This window comes from Elaeis guineensis, chromosome 1 (genome assembly GCF_000442705.2).
Source record: "Elaeis guineensis isolate ETL-2024a chromosome 1, EG11, whole genome shotgun sequence".
In the NCBI taxonomy this organism is placed as follows: domain Eukaryota; kingdom Viridiplantae; phylum Streptophyta; class Magnoliopsida; order Arecales; family Arecaceae; genus Elaeis; species Elaeis guineensis.
In genome coordinates, this window is record NC_025993.2 from 146,003,369 (window position 1) to 146,019,317 (window position 15,949).

General features: G+C 39.9%; 1 protein-coding gene across 1 annotated transcript in view; it reads left to right on the forward strand.

The window, feature by feature from the left end:
• LOC105038943 (glycerophosphodiester phosphodiesterase GDPDL3) overlaps positions 1–15,831 on the forward strand; it is a 41,541-nt gene extending 25,710 nt beyond the window's left edge. Inside the window, 3 exon segments of the mRNA XM_010914875.4 lie at positions 14,107–14,197; positions 14,200–14,589; positions 15,284–15,831. Coding sequence (XP_010913177.2) covers positions 14,107–14,197; positions 14,200–14,589; positions 15,284–15,579 — 777 coding nt within the window. The 3' untranslated portion in view covers positions 15,580–15,831.
• Positions 15,832–15,949: the final 118 nt, after the last annotated feature.

Here is a 15,949-nt window from a genome sequence, read left to right on the forward strand (position 1 = left end):
CTAAAGTTAGGAGCTGATCGCTATGCTCACTCTGGTCTCACAAGGCAGGCCACTTTCATCTTGGCTTGCTAGTAGATGATTGGCCGGTTTTCAATTCGCTTGTCTCAATGATGATATTTTGAATTGTGCATGGTAGGAAGGCCTTCGTTATTCTCATCTTCCCATGTGGTAAAGAAAATGAATTGGGTAGAAGGATGTTGTAGAATGCTTAATTGATTAGCCAAGCTATTCCCTAATTAACGCAAGTTGAAAAGCTTTTAGAGCCTCAGCTCGTAACTAATACATCTTTTGGCATTCTCTTGTCATAGGAAAATAAAGAGGGGCCCCATACCAACCTTTGTTGGATTATGTTGACAAAACAACAATATTCATAGGTTGAGAAAGGCCAATTTGTTGTTAATGTTTGGACTTGAAGGAATAGGAGGACGAGGCTTTTCCCCATCTATGAGAGGGTATACCATTGTAGAAGTAGATGGATTTAGGGTGGTTGAAGGGTGTAAGCAAGGTTTGTTGTGCCAGTATGAGACGCTGGATCGATCGGCTAGCGGTATGGCTCAGTATGCTCTCATATCATTCTGTATCGGGCTTGAATTGACATAGCAAAAAGAGAAGGCGAGAGAGAGAAAGGGAGAGGAAAAGAAAGAGAGGTGTTAGGGGGCAATGCACAGCAAATTATGGTAGCCGCGGGAGAAAGGAAAGAAAAACTAAAAAAATACACAAGCACAAAATGAAACACAAAGGATTTTACGTGGTTGGCCGCTGGGTCGGGCCTGCTACTGGCCAGCGCCAGCCCTTCTGCGGGTCTTCCTCTTTTTTTTTTCTTTTTCACGTGGGCTCCTTGCTTTTGGGCTTCTTTCTAGGCTTCTTGGGTCTTGATTGTATCTAGTTTGGGTGGATTAGACTCGACCACCCAACAACTCTCCATTTGGAGACTAAGACATCCAAATGTGCATCCACCTGAAATAGGAAAAACAAACTTCCAAAATATAAATTAGTATTCTGTGCGACGCCTCCATTCAACTAGCTTTGGAGGCCAATTGAGGCTATACATGGCTCCAATTTCTCTGCAGTGACTATCTTGGTTAGCATATCAGCTGAATTCTTTGAGCTTTGAATCTTTTTTAGTGACAAGCTTCCATCTTCAAGCAATACTTTGATGAAGTGATATCTCAGCTGTATGTGCTTTGTTCTTGCATGTAATATGGGATTCTTCGCAAGATAAATAGCACTCTGACTGTCATTGAATAGTACACCGCAACTCTACTCTCTATCCAGTCCTTTCAGTAAATTCTACAGTCAAATCATCTCTTTGCTAGCTTTTGTGATTGCGACATACCTGTCTCATGATAGAAAAAGCCACGATCTTTTGCAGCTGTGACGCCCAGCTTATTGTTGTCTTGCCAATGGTAAAAACATATCCTGTCGTGCTCCTCCTGGTGTCTGCATCACCACCTAAGTCTGCATCCACGAATCCCTGTAGTGTTTGACTGCCCCTCCTGTAGCATAAGCTGATATCTTTGGTACCTTTCAAGTATCTCAGGATCCACTTGACAGCTTACCAATATTGCTCATCTGGATTGATCATGTACCTGCTCACAGCTCCCATTAGATGTGCAATGTCAGATCTCATGCAAACATCGTATACATCAAGTTGCCAACCGCTGAAGCATAAGGAATTTTTGTCATTCTCTTCAGCTCATCATCGTTCTTGGGTGATTGTTCCTTTAAAAGCTTGAAATGACTGGCCAAAGGTGTCTTCATAGGCTTTGCATCTGTCATATTAAACCTGTCCGACATCTTTTCGATGTAGCTATCTTGAATCAGCTTCAGCATGCCTGTCACTCTCTTTCAATTCTCAATCCAAGTATCTGCTTTGCTGTGCTCATATTCTTCATTGCAAACTCTCTTGACAGCTTTTTTTATCTTCCAATCTCTCGCATGTTCGGTCCGACCATCAGCATATCATCAACATACAAGAGAAAGATAATAAAACTATCATCGAGTATCCTGTAATAACAGTAGTGATCCTCCTGACACCTTGCAAAATCATTGTTAGTCATGAATCCATCAAATTTCTTGTACCCTAATCTAGGGGCCTGTTTCAAACCATACAAGCTTTCCTCAACTTACATATAAGATCTTCTTTATCAGGAACTACAAAGCCAACAGACTACTGTATATATATGTCCTCATCTATCTCACCATGCAGGAAAGCAGTAGTAACATCTAACTATTCTAAGTATAAATTTTCAGTTGCTACTATACTTAGAATCACTCTAATAGTAGGGAGCTTGACAATAAGAAAAAAAATTTCAGTGTAGTTGATACCTTCTTTCTGTTGTAAGTCTTTAACAACTAACCTAATTTTGTGCCTCTTGCTACCATCATGCTCTTCTTTGATCTTGTAAACCCACTTGTTGTGTAGAGCCTTCTTTCCTTCCGGTAGTATATTGAGCTCTCAAGTCTGATTCTTCTTCAAGGACTGCATCTCGTCCTTCATTGCCAGCTCTCACTTGACCGAATCTTTACTTTCTACAGCTTATTCATAGCATTCGGGTTCACCGCCATCTATCAACAATAAATAATGAAGAGAAGGTGAGTACCTTTCTGGTGGTCTTGAGATTCTCGTGGATCTCTTTAACTAAGGTGTCTTTGGCTCTGGTTCAGGATCTTCATTAGCTCCTTTGGCAATATCATCCTCTGTAATACCTTCCAACTCGATCTATTCTTTCTCTTCAATTGACTATCCTGCACTGTCAGGAACATCCTTGTTCTTGTAGAGGCTTCTTTCATTGAAGATCATGTCCTTGCTTCTGATAAATTTTCTGTCTTGCTCGCTTCAGAACTTGTAGTCGAACTCATCAGTACCATACCCAATGAAGAAGCACTTCTATGATTTCGCATCGAGCTTGTCTCTTCTTTCGGCATTGACGAGCATATAAGAGACATAGTCGAAGACGTTCAGATGAGATAAATTTACTGACTTTCCTGTCCACTCTTCTTCTAGTAGCTTGTTATCAATAGGAATTGAGTAACCTCTGTTTAACAAGTAGGCAGCAGTGCTAACTGTCTCAGTCCAGAATATCTTGGGCAAACTAGCATGAATCCTCATGCTCCTGGCTCTCTCGTTCAAGGTTCTGTTCATACGCTTAGCTACCCCGTTCTGTTGTGGCATGCTCGAGATGGTCTTCTTCATCTTGATTTCACTTGCTGTGCAGAACTCCTTGAACTCGGTGCTGTCATATTCGCCTCATTTATCTGATCTTAGGCACTTGATTTTCCACCAGACTCGTTCTCCACCAGACTCTTCCAATTCCTGAAAGTAGAAAATACGTTAGATTTATTCTTCAGAAAATAAATCCATACCTTTCTAGTGGAATCATCGATGAACGTCACATAGTATTGTGAGCCTCCAAGGGATGGAACCGGAGAGGGATCCTATACGTCTATGTGTACAAGCTCCAACTTTCTTGCTTTTGGTGTTCCGCCAATTTTGGAGAAACTGACCTTCTTCTGCTTCTCAAGAATACAATTCTCGTAGAAACCAACATCAAGAGATTTTACACCTATCAGCTTGCCCTTCTTCAACAATACTTGCATTCCTTTCTCGCCCATGTGATCCAGTCTGCAATGCCATAACTCTGAGTCTGCCTGTGCCAGTGCCACTGAATCCCTGACATTACTCGTCATGTAGAAGGTATCCATCTTGCTTCCTCGTGCTACCATCATAACACCTTTGGTGATCTTCCAAGAGCCACTAACAAAAGTCGTAATGTACCCCTCAGCATCCAACTGTCCAACTGAAATCAGATTTCTCTTTAAATCTGGGACATGTCTTACATTCTTAAGCTTCCATACCAACTGGTTCGGCATCCTTATGTGCACATCACCTTTCCCCACAACATTCAATGGCTTATCATCAGTAAGACAAATCTTTTCGAAATCTCCGGCAGTGTAATTCAGCATATACTCCTTTTGTGAGGTGGAGTGAAACGAAGCTTCGGAGTCTAGGATCCATGACTCCATCAGACTGTCCATGCTGAGGATCAGAGCACTAGTAGTTGTCTCTGTTGCTGCATTGACGGATTCGTCATTCTATCCTTTATCCTTTCTTGTCCAGCAGTTCTTTCTGGTGTGCCCTTTCTTATCGCAGTGCCAACAGCCATTATCTTTTGGTCTTGATTGGCTCCTTTGTTTAGATTTGGATCTCCTATGGTCTTTGTTGCGTTGTGTAGTCCTTCCTCTGCTTGAGTAACCAAGGCAGAACCAGAGTTCTCTTTGGATTCTTTTCTTCTGATATCTTCACTGAGAATTAGGTTCCGGATCTCTTCAAATTTTAGCTTGCTTGAGTCATAAGAACTACTCACCGTGTCACAGTAGTACCCCAACTCTTAGACAAAGAAGACAGTAAAATTAAAGCACAATCTTCATCCTCAAAACTAATATCAAGAGAACTTAATTGACTAGTAATCAAATTGAATTCATTGATGTGATCATTAACAGACGCACCTTCAAGCATCTTCAAATTGAATAGATGACGCATAAGGTATACCTTGTTGGAGGCCGAAGGCTTCTCATACATGTTAGATAGAGCCTGCATCAAATCAATCGTCGTCTTTTCCTCCAAGATGTTGAACGCGATGTTCCTGGCCAATGTCAAATGGATGCTTCCCAGAGCCCAGCGGTCTAGTAAATCCCAATTTGCTTATGACATGTCTTCGGATTTCTTTCCTTCAAGAGGTAGATGAAGCCTCTTCTAATACAAATAATCCTCAATTTGCATCTTCTAGAAATCAAAGTCTTTTCCATCGAACTTGTCGATCTTGATCTTTTCTTCATCTCCTGCCGTCGCTCCCATTCTTTTCCTCAAATCGGGCTTTGATACCAGTTGTTAGGGGGCAAGGCGCAGCGGATTACAGTAGTTGCAAGAGAAAGAAAAGAAAAACTGAAAAAATACACAAGCACAAAACAAAATACGAGAGATTTTACGTGGTTCGGTGTCTTTTGTTCCTACATCCATGGCTGCACAGAATATATGTTTTTCCTTTATGTAACAGCAGGAGATTTACAGAAGTAAAACAAGAGAAAAAAATAAGAGAAAAAATCTCTCCCTCTCTGCAGGTGGCGCCTCCTAGAAGAAAACCTTTCTCTAGCCTCGCATGTCTCCTCTTCTTCTCTCTTGGAAGAAACCATTCTTCTCTTTCTTTTGTAGACACCTCTCTTCTCTCTTTGAAGAAGATCCCTTACAACAGCTCTCAAAAATCTCAAGAAAATCCCTCAAAATCTCATGGACTCTCTGTTATCTCTGTATCACGTTTCATAGAAAATCAATGCCCATAGGCCTTTTAAAGGCCAAAATCCGCTTCAGATCAGAGTTAAGACTCCGATTACAACTCTAAATAACTCCTGACCATCCGATCAAGCAGCAGATCAAGTCCTGGTTGTTGGATCGTACCAGATCTTGCTCATCCACGTGCCCAAACACTCCTGATTAGCTCTGGACCGTCCGATCATGATCGAGAGCTCTGATGACTGTCGGATTGTGCAGCCAGTCCACAAAAATAGCTGTAAGCCGCGAGAAACGGCGGAAAATGCTCTTCAGTCCACAATGGACCTCGAGAAACCGAGGGAAACGCCTATCGGTCCACGCCTTGTGCATGGACCGCGTGAAGTGGGCAGCTCTGCATGCGCTGGCCCATGCGCGCTCGCGCTGGGCCACGCTTGCCTAGGCCTGGCCTACTGTTGGCCAGCCCTTCTGCGGGCCTTCTTTTTTTTTTCTTTTTCATGTGGGCTCCTTCCTTTTGGGCTTCTTTCTGGGCTTCTTGGGTCTTGATTGTATCCAATTTGGACGGATTAGGCTCCACCACCCAACAAGAGGGAGGAGAGAAGGAGAGGGAGATGGTAGAGATGCTGGCGATGGTTGTCGAAGGGGCGCAGAGGCCCCCGGATGACCGGAGGAGTGGCTCCACCCTCCTCCAGATCGAAACAGGAGGGGTTTGCCAGCTTCATTGTGAGTCGGCACAAAGAATATAATTTGATCGAAATACGGGTGAATCATCCCTGTTGCAATCCAAAAGAGGACTTCTTGAGGCCTTTGCAGCCATTTGGCAGCCACTGACGACCACCATCGGCCTCTCTCTCTCCTTCCCTCTCTCTCTCTTCCTCTTTCTAGTTCTCCCTCTTCCTTGCTCCTTCGATCATCCGGGAGCCTCCCAGTCCTTTTGGCAGCCTCAGCAGTCCTCCGACAGCCTCCCCGGCCTTTTCCTCTCTTTTCCTCCCTCTTTCTCTCTATTTTTTCCTCTTTCCTTCTCCATCCTTTTCTCCTTGCTGGTGTCTTGTTTTGAACAGTAGAACCGTCCCGATCTGCCAGTAGTATGGTTTTGCATGCCCCAAATCGGGCTGTTTTGTCCGGTTCAGCGAACTGTGGGTGTAAGTGTAGACTTTGGAATTGCTTCCTAGTAAGAGACAATATAGGTCAAGCGAAAAGCAGCTAGTGAAAAGGCTTCTAGTTTGTACCTGCAAGGGATGGTCAGCAAGAGGACTCAAATGGCAATCTTTCTCAGATTGGGTGCATCGTTTCCCCACTGGACCTACTACCTTGCGGCCAAATAGTTTAGGGTGACATAAGTCTTGGGGACAACAAAACTTTACGATTTGCTTCGACTTCTTGCTTGTATTAACTCCTATTTAGGCCTATATCTTCTTCATACTACCATGGATTCAAGTAGCACTTGGTTAATATTTCACCAATGTACCACTTGGTTGTCATACCTATCAGGTGCAACTCCCTACCTATCTGTAGGTCCCATATAACCTTAATGATCCAAAGGTGTGAGTATGTCTTCCTCTCACCTTATCAATAATCTACTGCTGCATGTTTGGGTAAAGTAAACCCATTGTGGAAACTTCTTGTGGTCAACCATTCACGGACCATATAGAAGTCCTCCACTGCATTTACCATATCTAAGCATCAATCCAAACAATGCATTCTTCAAAACAATCCCCTTGATTCTCATGCCTTCGACTGACTTGCTATACTTGTGATCCACTTATTGCATGTTAACATAGTTCTTAGGCCATCTATCAAGGAGGCTCTTCAAATCTGTGCGACCATGGCAAACTGAGTTATGCCTAGCCTCAGTAGCTCCAACCTAGATGTTGCCACATCAGTATAAGGACCCATGCATGATCGTATATATGCCTTGAGATAGCCTTCCTTTGCTGAACAGCTGCCTTCATCTGTTGTAGGTCCTTATTATCTTTCATCAATAGGCTGCACAATGCACATGTTGTCCGGTAAATATGCTGCATGTCCTCCACGAGATCCTTACCAGCTTGCTTGTTTTGGGGACCATTATTTGTCACCACTTGTATGATATACTGTAGCCCAACATCCTCAATCACCATCATTGAACCCAGGATGTAGTTAGAATCATTGATCCATTAGATGCATCCGTTGAGTTTTGACGGTAAGCTTGTCACGGTGGACTAGGAAGTTGATGCTCCTCTAAGTCGACTTGGACCATCCATCACATATCAATGCAATGGTGTATTACTAATAATGCTATTTATATCCGTCGATCCACTTCTTTAGACCCTTGACTTTTGCCTTCAAATATAACCTCTGTATCCCATATGGAGTGGAAGGCACAATATCTGGAACCTACTTCTACACTTCAGTAATCATGTTTCAGAAGAAATTGTTCATCGTAGCCTAAACCGTATTTGACTATAATGGAACCACTTAGCTAGGGCAGCCCTATCACTTGCTTCTTATCCTTCTTGATGTAGTCATTTATTTGGGGCTACTTAACTGTAGGTCTGAATATGCTGCTAGATCAATGTCATAACTAGTGGGATCCAACCTGGTTGTTCCTTTTCTTTTCTGAAATATGCTAAGGATTTGATCTGCTATCACCACCTTTGGTCATCTAGGTCTTGCATAGCTCAAGGTCGTCCCTGGTCATGTGCCCTTGCATGGATAGGGGTGGCAATTAGGTCAGGTTGGATGTAGGTTGGATCAAAACTTCATCAACTCAAACCCGACATGTTTATTATACAGGCCAAAATTTCAGATTTGAATCTAACCTGTTCATTAAATAGGTAATCTGTTCCGACTTGCATAACTTATTTAATATATAGGGCAAGTCAAGTTAAATGGGTCAAACAGGTTAAGTGGGTTTTTAATGGATTAAATAGATTTAAATGGGTTGAACAGGTTAAGTGGATTTTTAATTGATTAAATAGATTTAAATGGGTTAAATAGGTTAAGTTGGTTGGGTTTAACAGGATAGAAGTAGGTTAAGTAGGTTTTAAATAGGTCCAATAGATCTTAGATGGATTAAATGGGTCAAGTCATAACCTGACTCGATTATTAAAGGGTCAAAGGTCTAGACTTGAACCCAATCCATTTAATAAATAAGTTTAGATAGATTGATCCATTTATGATCCAAATCTATTTATGTCAAATCTGAGCCTGCTTAAAGCAGGCCATTTGCAGATTGGATTGATGGGTGGGGTCATAAATTGCCCCCTCTACACATGGATGCATCGGACCCTCCACCCCTCTTATAATGTGAAGACTAAATAATGTATGATACCTCGTGGCCTCATACTCCCACAATGCTTGCTTAAAGGTTCGGATGGCCTCTTGCATCTAGCAGCCTCTGTATCATCTGGATCAGATTGCTTATTCCCATTGCCTTCGTCGGCACTGCCATGATGATCATCGATCTCCACTATCTTGTCTCACTGAGCTTATTTGTCTAGCCACCTCCTTCACTTTAGACTTCACATATGGTCTCTGCTTACTCTTCTCACCTCACCAGGACTCTTGGTACACTTCTTCACATCACTATAGTAACCTACTTGATGCTTGCTTCAATTAGGTGATTCCAACTCCTTGTTGTCCATGGCAGAATAATTGCATACCTAGTAATGTCTCTTTAAGGCCATCCTTTGATGTGCCAACCAAAAAATCCATGGTCTCCATGTATCATCCACTCAAAACAAGAATCGTTAAGGATATTTTTTTGATGCGTATCTCAGATTGCTGGAATTTTGTAATATTATTCATGAATCATTAATAATTTTTTTAAAATAGTTTAAAAATCATGCTAGTCTCCTCGATGAAAAACTTCTAGATAATTAGTCTAGAATTGTTCTCAATAATTATCAAACACATGTTCTTTGTTTTTAACAATTTAATCATTTTTTATAATTTTTTAGTAATTTTTAACAATAGCTCGAAAATTAGAAACGTATATGTTAATCAATAAAATACAAGATGGTAATTTTAAAACTCATCTTATTAATGCATGTTCCATGTTTATTACATTTAATTAATATTTTTAAAATTTCTATTTAATTTTTCACAAAAAATAATTAAAAATCATGAAAAATCCATCAAATGCTGAAATACATGACAATAAAATTCAAGAATTACATTTGTACCTTAGGATATCTGCTGATAATTTTTTAGATTTTAAGGAACTTGTGATATTTTTAATTATTTTCTTGATTAAAATATTAGTTACATGGTTGTAACTATTTTCAAGAAGGTATTTCATAGAAGTTATAGCATTTGTATAAACGCAAGCATGCTAAATTTTTCAGAACTAAATTTCCATTTATTTATTTTTTATTAATTTTTAAATACAGCACTATGTATTTTCTAAAAATAAGCCATTGGTTAAAAAATAAAAGTTACCATGTTGTAAGCAGCCATCTATCCTATAGCAAATCCAAAGTTCAAATAAAAAAAGTGATGGGTTTTCTTTTTTTTCCGATTTTTGCCAACTTTGGCCCAAAAAAGGGGAGTCTAGAAGGCCTCACCCAAGTGGAGTGCCCTCACTTGCTGCGGTGCTAGTGACACCTCCTTGGTGATGAGGGAAAAAACCATCTCCCATTCCCCTTCTTTGTCTCCTCTCCTCTCTCTCTCCCCACCTCTTTCTCACATTATGGGTTCAAGGGCCTCATGAGATGCCCAAAAGCATCTTTGAAGGTTCGAGTTGCGGTTGTTGTCCTACCCCTGCCTGTAATAGTTCCAGTTCAAGTCTATGTTGATCTATGCGAGCGAGTGGGAGTCCTCAAAGACTTCAAAACTTTGGCTCGCGATTCCACTTTGATCGTTATGGACTGGTACCAAGATCGAGTCCTAGGCAAGCCGACCTAATTTTCACAGCCAGCCTGGCTAAAGCTTAGCGGAATTGACTTCTCACTGAAAAAAAAAGGATAATCATCAACTTCTAGCTTCGGAACATTTCGATACTTTGAGAAATCGACCTCGGACATACCACACCCTCTCTGAATGAAGGAAGAGGGGATTCCAAGCCATAAACATTTATTTGAAAAAACATACCTTGATGCAAACCTATTCGAAAGAAAAACCTCCTCGGAGCCTTCCTTTGGAGGGAATGATCAAAATGACTATTATGGAAGTGCCACCCTATAGATGACCTGCTGTGGCGGTTATCCTACCCGGTTGGTTACCCAGCTGCGCCCTTGAAAAATGAATCACAAACCGTGCTGGTTAGGACACCCTCGTACAAATAAATGCCAGTATCAGTATCGGTCAGTATTCATCTGATTTGACTAGGATGACCAATACAAGTGCAAGTGAAGGATCCTACAACCTTGTATATGGTTAAACTTTTAACCGTTTAACAGTTGAACTATTCAATTGCCTCAACCAACATTCAGCACTTATAAGGTTACTTCGAGTTTTAGAGCAATCATCATTTCATTGCTTTTCATAGTTTTATCATTGTGCATTCAATTAGGGAAACGTGGCAGATTCAAGTTTGGGGATTTATGTTGCATCTTTCTTCTTTTGTGATAATATACTCTTGCAAACTTGCAAGAATAGATGACTAATGATTCTAAAGTAGGCTTTCGGTCATCCAGTCTAAATATTTGTTGTTATTCAAATGCATTGATGAGCTACACAGGTTTATTTCTACGTATGATTCTACTTATAGAACTCATAGAACAATGATTTTGACCTATACATTATCAGTTTAGGAAAGGTTTAACGGTTGTTCCCATTATTGATTATATGTTATCATGTTATGCTTTCTTAGTGGCCAGTTAAGGAAAGATGTGCTCTTTATAGGAGAAAGAGAAACTAATTTATTTTTTATTTTAAATTGGCAGCCCAGGAGAATTAAATGCAGTGATACATAATCTGAGGCTTGGTGTTGCTGTAGAAGCTCATATTGTTTATAAGCTGGTGTTTGATGAAAAACAGGATTATTCCTCATCTTTACCTGAAAGGGAAAAAGAGAGAGAAATAAGATCTGCAACTCCATAATCACTTCATTTGAGAAAAGTGCAAGAAAAGAAAAAAAAGATCCTTCTGTTTCTTCAAACATAACAAGTTTTTACCTTGGAAAATGACTTCATAATAGCATCTAATATATGCCAAGGCCATTTTACTTGAGGGGGTATGTACTCATTTGAGAAAAATGCAAGAAAAGAAAAAGAATCTATCTATTTCTTCAAATATAACAACTTTTTACCTTGGAAAATGACTTCATAAAAGCATTTAATATATGCCAAAATTGTTCTAGTGAAGGGGTATGTACTCATTTATATGAAATTCTAGGATATTGGATACAACAATATTGAAGAAGCTTATTGGAGCTAGACTTTTTACTGTTACAACTGCATAACTGATCGCATTTTTAATTGTATTAAAAGCATGGCAACTTATAAAATAAAGGTCTTTCATTAGCTTAGTGGATTGGACTTGTTATTATTGTAACTTTATGACACTGTAACCAATCTCATCATTAATTCTATCATAAACATGGTAGCATGTAAGATAAAAACCTTTGATTGACTGTTGCCTGTACACTTAAGAATATAAGGAGCTATTTTATTTGTAGAGAGGTGCTTTGAAGGGTTCCATGAGGTTGATGAAAGGTATCAAAATTTGTATATTTTTTGGGATACTATATATGTATATAAAGGCTCATTAGAAATGGGAAAGGGAGTTGGTACTCGCTAGGATTGATGCACTGGGTAGGGCCTGTTGGGATTGTCCTATTAAGATTGGGCTGAAAATCTTTATTATTGTAACTTTGTGACATGTAACCAATCTCATCATTAATTCTATCATAAACATGGTAGCATGTAAGATAAAAGCCTTTGATTGACTGTTGCCTGTACACCTAAGAATATAAGGAGCTATTTTATTTGTAGAGAGGTGCTTTGAAGGGTTCCATGAGGTTGATGAAAGGTATCAAAATTTGTATATTTTTTGGGATACTATATATGTATATAAAGGCTCATTAGAAATGGGTAAGCGAATTGGTATTCACTAGGATTGATGCATTGGGGAGGGCCTGTTGGGATTATCCTATTAAGATTGGGCTGAAAATCTTGTAGCATTCGTAGATTAGGCCAGTACAATCAGCAGGATCATAGGACTACAGGCTGATCTAGGCTTATATTCATAAAATTCCCATGAATATATTTGGAGTGGGCCGGCCTGAATCCCATAAGGAGAAGAAAAGACCTCAGGTCTTTTTTTTTTTTTTTCTCCTTGTAGGAATTGGCTGGGAAAGATCTAGTACATGGGCTGCGCCAGGTCTTATATTATGTAATCCTAGAAATGCTGTTGCCAGTCCTGAAGATCCAATAGGATTATCCAAATAGGCCCCTAATGTTGAAAACTTCCTGTTTGGCATTGGTTTTGTTTGTGTTTTTGTCTTTCTACAAATTAGTGACTCCATATGGAGATCAATGTTGTATATAGCATTCTTTTACAAAAAATAAAAGCAATACCAAAAAGGCATTAAGTTTTTGGTAATTCAGACTTTTTAGAGGAGCTCTCTTGTGACCGTTGGACTCTCTCAAGAGTCTTGGTAGAGATTATATCAACTTGTTAAGATGGCACCTTCCTATTAGACCCTACTTGTGAAGTACAATCACCAAAACCTGCAAACAATGGAGGTGAAAAAGTTCTTTGAGTTACCAGCCAAAGTTCGGAGAAATCACCCTTGTAGTGAAAGCAGGAGTCAATTGTTGCTGGTGAAACTTCTTTCAAGTACTTTGGTTGAAGGTTTTTGATCCACCAGTTTCAGATATATATCAAATGTAGGACAGTCCCGTAAAGAAGTGAATACAACCAATGTTGTAGATTCCACCAAGTTTACAGCAGTTCATATTAGCTTCCCAAGTGATCTTACACAAAATAGTAAAATCAGATGAAAGTATGTAATGGCAATCGATGTTGGAAGATGGAGAGGATATCATATTGACAGCTTAAGAGAATATTAGGAGCAATAGGAAATGAATAATCATCTAGAAATATGAGTGTGAACCCAGCGGACAAAGAATTGCTCATAGTCTTAAGTATGGTTTCTGTTTTTTCGGGTACAAATCTTTAAGAGTGTGGTTGAAGAGTGTGTGAGGTTAAAGATGAACAGGTGGACCATCAATAGTTGAAAAATGATGTGGTGGGCCACACAGTGGTTCAAGCTTCCATCCTTTTATGAATTTATGTGATTAAAGTTAGTTTTACTAGCTTTACTAGTTTTGGGTTGCATTGTTCCTAGTTCTGTAGGAAAAGCAAAGCTACATGAGAGGCGCTTACAACCATCCTTCCATGTAATTCTGTTCATAAAAACATCTTAAGAAACATGTTGAGGTTTTACAAGTAGGGATCGAACATCACATGAAAGAGGTATCTTAATTATCTGACAGACATTAGCAATGATCGTGCTCTTGTTATAGTACACTTTTTGTGAAAAAGAAATAAATCTTTCCCCTAGAACTGTCACATAGGATAGTATTCATGAAGTAAAAGACAGGAAAAACTGCAATTAGTTGCTCCATTTGAAGTTTAGAAACTCTATAAATTTGGAATCTCAAAGGCATCTTTTAGGAACAGTATTGTCTGCCATACTTGACCAGCTGTTCCAATATGTTTGTTTACTGTCATCTTTATGAATCCTGCTTCGTTAGGCCTTAATATTCTATATTCACAGAATCACCCTAGTCAGAAATATTTAGGACTTCTTCTGACAGTTGTTAAAATCAGTCTTCATCATCTCCAGTCGCAAGGCTTCTGTTATAGTTAATTGCTTTATATGGTTACAGCATGCAGCATTCATGGCAGAGAAATTACAATTTAGTGTAACAGATGCTGTCATCAATGCCACAAGTTCTGCCGGTTATAACAACCAGATAACACCAGCGTTATGATTCAGTCAACCAATAGTTCTGTTCTGAAGAAGTTCAAGCAGCAGACCAAGTACAAACTTGTTTACAAGATAGATGAAACGGTTCGCGATGCTGTCAATTCCTCGATTGAAGATATTAAAGAATTTGCTGATTCTGTGGCCATTGACACAGATTCCATCTATCCCGAAACTCAATTGTTCATTGCCACACAAACTGATATCGTGAATAAGTTGCACAAACATAACCTTTCTGTGTATGTATATCTTCTTCAGAATGAATTTGTATCTCAACCATGGGACTTTTTCTCAGATGCAACTGTCCAGATTAATTCATTTTTCAAGGGAGCTGAGGTGGATGGAATCATCACTGATTTTCCAGGGACAGCTAGAACATACAAAAGTATGTATCCTTGACTAATTTCACGTGATGCTCTTATTCTTATCCATACTTGTAAGAACTAAGGTGATGGAGGCTATGGTCATCATTGCAGATGCAAAAATAATAATAGTAGCACTGCAGTTAACCGGTTGAAGCAATGTTACTTTGAATGTAAAGCACATAATCAGACCCATGATGTTATCCTTAGCTCTTGCTTTTAAGTATGACAATCCTAAATACCATGATGCAAACTCCTATGATAGATGGAGTTATGCCTCGTAATTGAGGTCCGCAAAATCAGTATCGAGAGTTGTATCAGTATGTTATTCACTCTGTATGGTATGGTATGGTACACATTTTGTACCGGGATAGTCTCCTAGCATTTTTTCTTACTCCTAACCATGATACTGCCATGGGGCAGTATGGGGTAGTTTCACTTAGTTCAGACTAGTATGGAGCGGTTCAACTTATATACCATACGTTGGTGCTTTGTTGGTACCTTTCTGGTACGGTCAGCACAGGATTATACGGGCCGTTATGCGGCATACCTTGCATCTAATGCTTCTGTATACCTGGTCATTAGAAACAAAAGCATGCTGTAGTTATATGCATGTCAAGACAAATGCAGGTGTACAGTATTGCTTTTGATTCAATCCGAAATTAGTTGTCTATCTTCATTTGTAACTGAAACCAGCTGGTGCTTTGGATCATGCAGGAAATTCTTGTAGGAATTTGGGATCTCGGATGCCCGTCTTTATGGAGCCCGTTGAACCTGGAGCTTTGCTGCAACTCATCCCTGCAGCGTCACAGCCTCCGGCCTTAGCTCCTATGCCAGTTCTCAATGTCTCTGATGTGGTGGAGCCGCCTCTGCCTCCTGTTGCATCAAAGACACCCCCTCCCACCGGAGGAACTACACCATCACCTTCTCGGCAGCCATCTGATGGGCCACGATGCACTGCATCATTCTTCATCTCACTAGCAATGCTCTGTGCATCCTTTCTATTCATATGAGTCAACTGCATGCATGATCTTATCTTTGGACTGACTGACCTGAATCTTCAACTATCGATGGCCCACCCGCTGATCCACTTTATTTTTGTTCATTATCATTCCTTTTGTATTATCATCATCATTTTTTTTTTTTTTTTCTGTATGGGATTCTATCCTTAATCATTTTCTATGGTGTGGTAAGCATCTGGTCATCCTGTAAGCATTTCACACATACAATGGAAATAGATCATTTGCACTAGCTCTTCACAAAAATTAGATGGTACCGCCTGACTGGTGATCAAATTGTTCTGGTTTCATACAATGGTTAGCACAGCAGCATGGTTGTTAAGAACAAAAGTGCCACTTGGCTGGCTGGCTAATGTCGGGAGAA